At 25.1% G+C, this 3,793-nt stretch overlaps 2 protein-coding genes across 14 annotated transcripts in view; one reads left to right on the top strand and one right to left on the bottom strand.

The window, feature by feature from the left end:
• LOC126894920 (uncharacterized) overlaps nt 1-3,793 on the bottom strand; it is a 383,474-nt gene that overhangs the window by 30,047 nt on the left and 349,634 nt on the right. The window lies entirely within an intron of this gene.
• LOC126894924 (uncharacterized) overlaps nt 1,175-3,793 on the top strand; it is a 28,498-nt gene continuing 25,879 nt past the window's right edge. Inside the window, exons 1-2 of one of the 2 annotated variants that reach the window (XR_007701538.1) lie at nt 1,175-1,258; nt 2,746-3,485. Coding sequence is in view for 1 of the 2 variants with exons in the window: in XM_050666304.1 (XP_050522261.1) it covers nt 1,226-1,258 (33 nt within the window). In the remaining variant the exon portion in view is untranslated. Of the gene's footprint in view, nt 1,259-2,745; nt 3,486-3,793 lie in introns of those variants that run through there. The other variant, XM_050666304.1, reaches the window with a different exon arrangement.

Below are 3,793 nucleotides of genomic sequence, written 5' to 3'. Positions count from 1 at the left end.
CTACTGCGACCTTTAATATAATAATATGTCTACTTGATTTTAGTACATAGTAATTGGTAGTGAATATGAAGATTCTTTATCGTATAGAGAGACTGAAATGCACATAATTAAAATCATAAACTGTAAAATCAATTTTACTTGAATCGAGTTAATTTTTTTCAACGACAATGAGAATTTTGTGAGACTCTAGGCAGATTTTTTTACGAAGCCCTAAACATATTTTTTTATGAAAGCAATAAAAATATTTTCATGGGATACCCTTGTACTCGTATAACATTTTTTACTATTTTACATATTTTATACAAAACATTTTTTTTTTTAATAAAATTTAACTAATTTAAAAATATAGAAGTTCACCTTAAATAAATTATTTAGATAAAAATTTAATAAAAAATGAATTTTTAAACATAAAAATTATCTCGTCTTAGCCTCTTTTACAGCAATAATTTCAATCAGCTCTTTTTCCACAAATTTTATTTGGCTAATGTGTTCGAGGGAGTTGCGAAACAGATTATTAACTAGCGTTGAGCACTCAATCGTCCTGTTTAGGTTTCCGGTTTGGATGGATATTCTTGAGTATTCCCCTAAAAACAGGGCAACCCTGCTTAGGTAGCAGAAGCGGGCGGTGATTCAACTTACCGAACGGTATCTGGAGTGGCGACAGACATTCCGTCGTCACTGCCACTCACCGATGAACGGCCTCTCGTACATGAGCTCTGTTGGAAACGCTAACGGTTCTTTTGGGTGAATACCGGCTATCTTTCAGCCAAATGATCATACACCAATGGCGGTCTCAACTTTTGGCAAAAACAAGTGCTGATTGGATCACATCCCTCTTTGGACACTGTCATTTAGACAGGTTGGAATGGATATAGTAAGATGAATTACCGTCTCCCATAAGTGATGTCAGGCAATGGCCACCTTAAAGAGTATCTTCACAGTATTAGTAAGTCAGCAGTGCCGACGTATGAATACTGTTAAGGCTTATAATAATACGGATCGTATAAAAAAAGAGCTTCAAGCGTTACGTAGGAAAAATAACAATCGAAAGTTTTCACTTCCCGACCAGAAATTTCTAGACATGCAAAAAATGTTTTTATAAAATAAAAAATTGCCGTGGTGTCTTAAAATTCTTTTTTATTTATTAATTCCAATAAAACATTAGTATTATAAATTAATAAAATCAAAAAATATTTTCTTTTAGATCTACCACCAAGGAAAAAAAATGTATTTGCAATTTCAAATAATTCTGTGTGTTGTAAGTAAAAAAAAACAATACAGTAAGGCAGTGTCAAAGTGAGGAAATTGTTGGGACTAGTTGAGATAGATTTTATGTAACTATTAGTAATATCACTACCATAAAAAACATATCGCTACAAATCTGATAAATTCACAAAAATTTGACTATTTATAAATTCTAAGTATTTTGAAATCTAACTTATTTAAAATATTTCCTTAATTGAAGAGAAACTATTTTTTTTTTAATACGATTTTTTTTACTTTAACAACCATTGACTTAAACAAATTTCATAGAAATACAATAGTCGGGAAACATTTTTTTTTTTCAAATATTGTTGTAGATTTCAAAAGCTTTAATTTGAAATAGATTTCAAGGACGCAATCATTCAGAAACATTTTAAAAAATTAAGTTGAAAAATAATTTTTTTCATATGTATAGAGGGCCTATTTCAAACAATTTCTATACATAAATTTTTCTTTGGTTTTTCATAAAGAGTATTCTAAAAGAAATCTTATTGATCCTAATTAACTTTTAATTATGATTGCATTTTAATTATGATCAATGTTAAAAAAAAGCTATAGCATTTTATAAATGCAGAAAAAATTTGTATTGAAATACTAATTTATTAATCATTTTAATCAGTCCAGTTGGAGCTGAGAAATTCTTTGGACAGATAAAGAAAAAAACACACATTATTTTTAAACTAAAATAATTATTCATATTCGTATCATTCAACTCTATCCTTAACAATATTTAAATACAATATATTATATGTATACAAATAAGTATCAATGAATACAATAGTTCATTATAACAATTTCGAATTTTTTTGCAATCTAAAATAACTTTAAATATTTAAAGATATTATTAATGAATTTAAAATTATAATTGATAATACTATTGATAATTTGTCTTTTTATCAACAAATTGTTTTTTGGATTCCAATGAATAACTGAGTTTAATTTCTTTTTAAGATTTACCAGAAATCATGACAACTTCTATTATACATAAAATAAATGTTTATTATTTGTACGTTAAGTTCAAAAAAATTGTCTTCTTGTCATTTTTCAAGAATATCTACCGCTAAAGATATAAACATTTTATGCCTTTTACAACATTTTTCATAAAATAATATTGTTTAAATTTTTGATAATGTTCTGAAATAACTGTGTACTTAATATGTGTATTGATTAATTATTTTAAAAAAACTTAATGATTTTAAAAAATAGTTAAATTTAAATTTACTTCAATGCAATAAAATATTTTATGTAAGATTTTTTATTAAATAGTAACAACGTACTTTGCTGGCTCAACTCCAGAAAAAAAATCTCTCAAATAAAAATTTCTCTTGAAACACACGTGAATTAAAGAATTTTATGATATTGACGATGACCACTGTCAAATATTAATCAATATGGTTTTAACATGCATCAATCAACCTGTNAAATATTAATCAATATGGTTTTAACATGCATCAATCAACCTGTACTTTTTTTTTTAAATAGGGACTTGTATTTTCAACATTAGTTGATGAGAACACATTAAATTTAATTATTAATCAATTAACATCGAAAAATTTAGAAATGGCGCAACAAAAATTCCATAATTGCGTTGATAAATATCAAATAAATGCACTACAAATAGAAAAAGGTATGATAGTTAAGTAACCTTCAAATCATTAAACAGTGTTTTACTAGATTTTACACCTTTAAAGACTTATGATTAAAAATATTTTGTTTATTTTTATTTTTTTATTTTACAATTTTGATCTGAATTAAAAGAATGTGTTTTTGTTATTTGTCCCTAAAACAAAAACAAAATTTTAATTAAATTTTTAGTTTATCATTATCATTTAGAAATAATTCAACAGATTATATATGTAGCTGAGGTGGAGTAACAGTACTACGCATCCACCTATGTATTATAATGATTATAATTCAATTAGAATTTAATGGCGTTATCAACCCACAAAATTTTTTTTTTTTTTTTGAAGTTTAAAATTGGCTATTTTGAAATTAAAAAAAAATCAGTGCGTGTTATGAGTACACGCGGATGAAGTGAAACTTCTTTCGTATGAAGATATTGCGTGAAAATTGTATCTATTGTGATTTTACAAAAATTTTTTATACACAATCAAATTTATTTAAGTTATATTATTTAATGCATTTTAATAATATTACTTTGATTTTTTGATAATACAGTGCAAATTATAATATAAAATATACTTTAAAGACGATCATGTTGATTGATAATCGTTATTTTTTTCGGACACTCGTTTTTGAAGTTTCACTTAAAAAAATAAAATAAAGTATTATTATGTTATTAGAGACAAATAGTATTGTGTTTCTATTGAAGTTAAATTTCCTAAATATAATTTAAAAAAAAAAATGATACAAAATATTTAAGGATCAGAAGTTATTAAAGATGTCAAAACCTTATACGATACTATTTATATTTAAAGTGATTTGAGACTTTGATTACTAAATTTGTAAAGCAAGCTAAATTTTTTTTGTTCATAATAATATCATTAGTTAACATATTTTTATAAAAAAA

This window comes from Daktulosphaira vitifoliae, unplaced genomic scaffold (genome assembly GCF_025091365.1).
Source record: "Daktulosphaira vitifoliae isolate Bord-2020 unplaced genomic scaffold, ASM2509136v1 Scaffold_1, whole genome shotgun sequence".
NCBI lineage: Eukaryota > Metazoa > Arthropoda > Insecta > Hemiptera > Phylloxeridae > Daktulosphaira > Daktulosphaira vitifoliae.
Note: the sequence above shows the minus strand (reverse complement) of the source record. Positions and strands in the feature narration are given on the sequence as shown.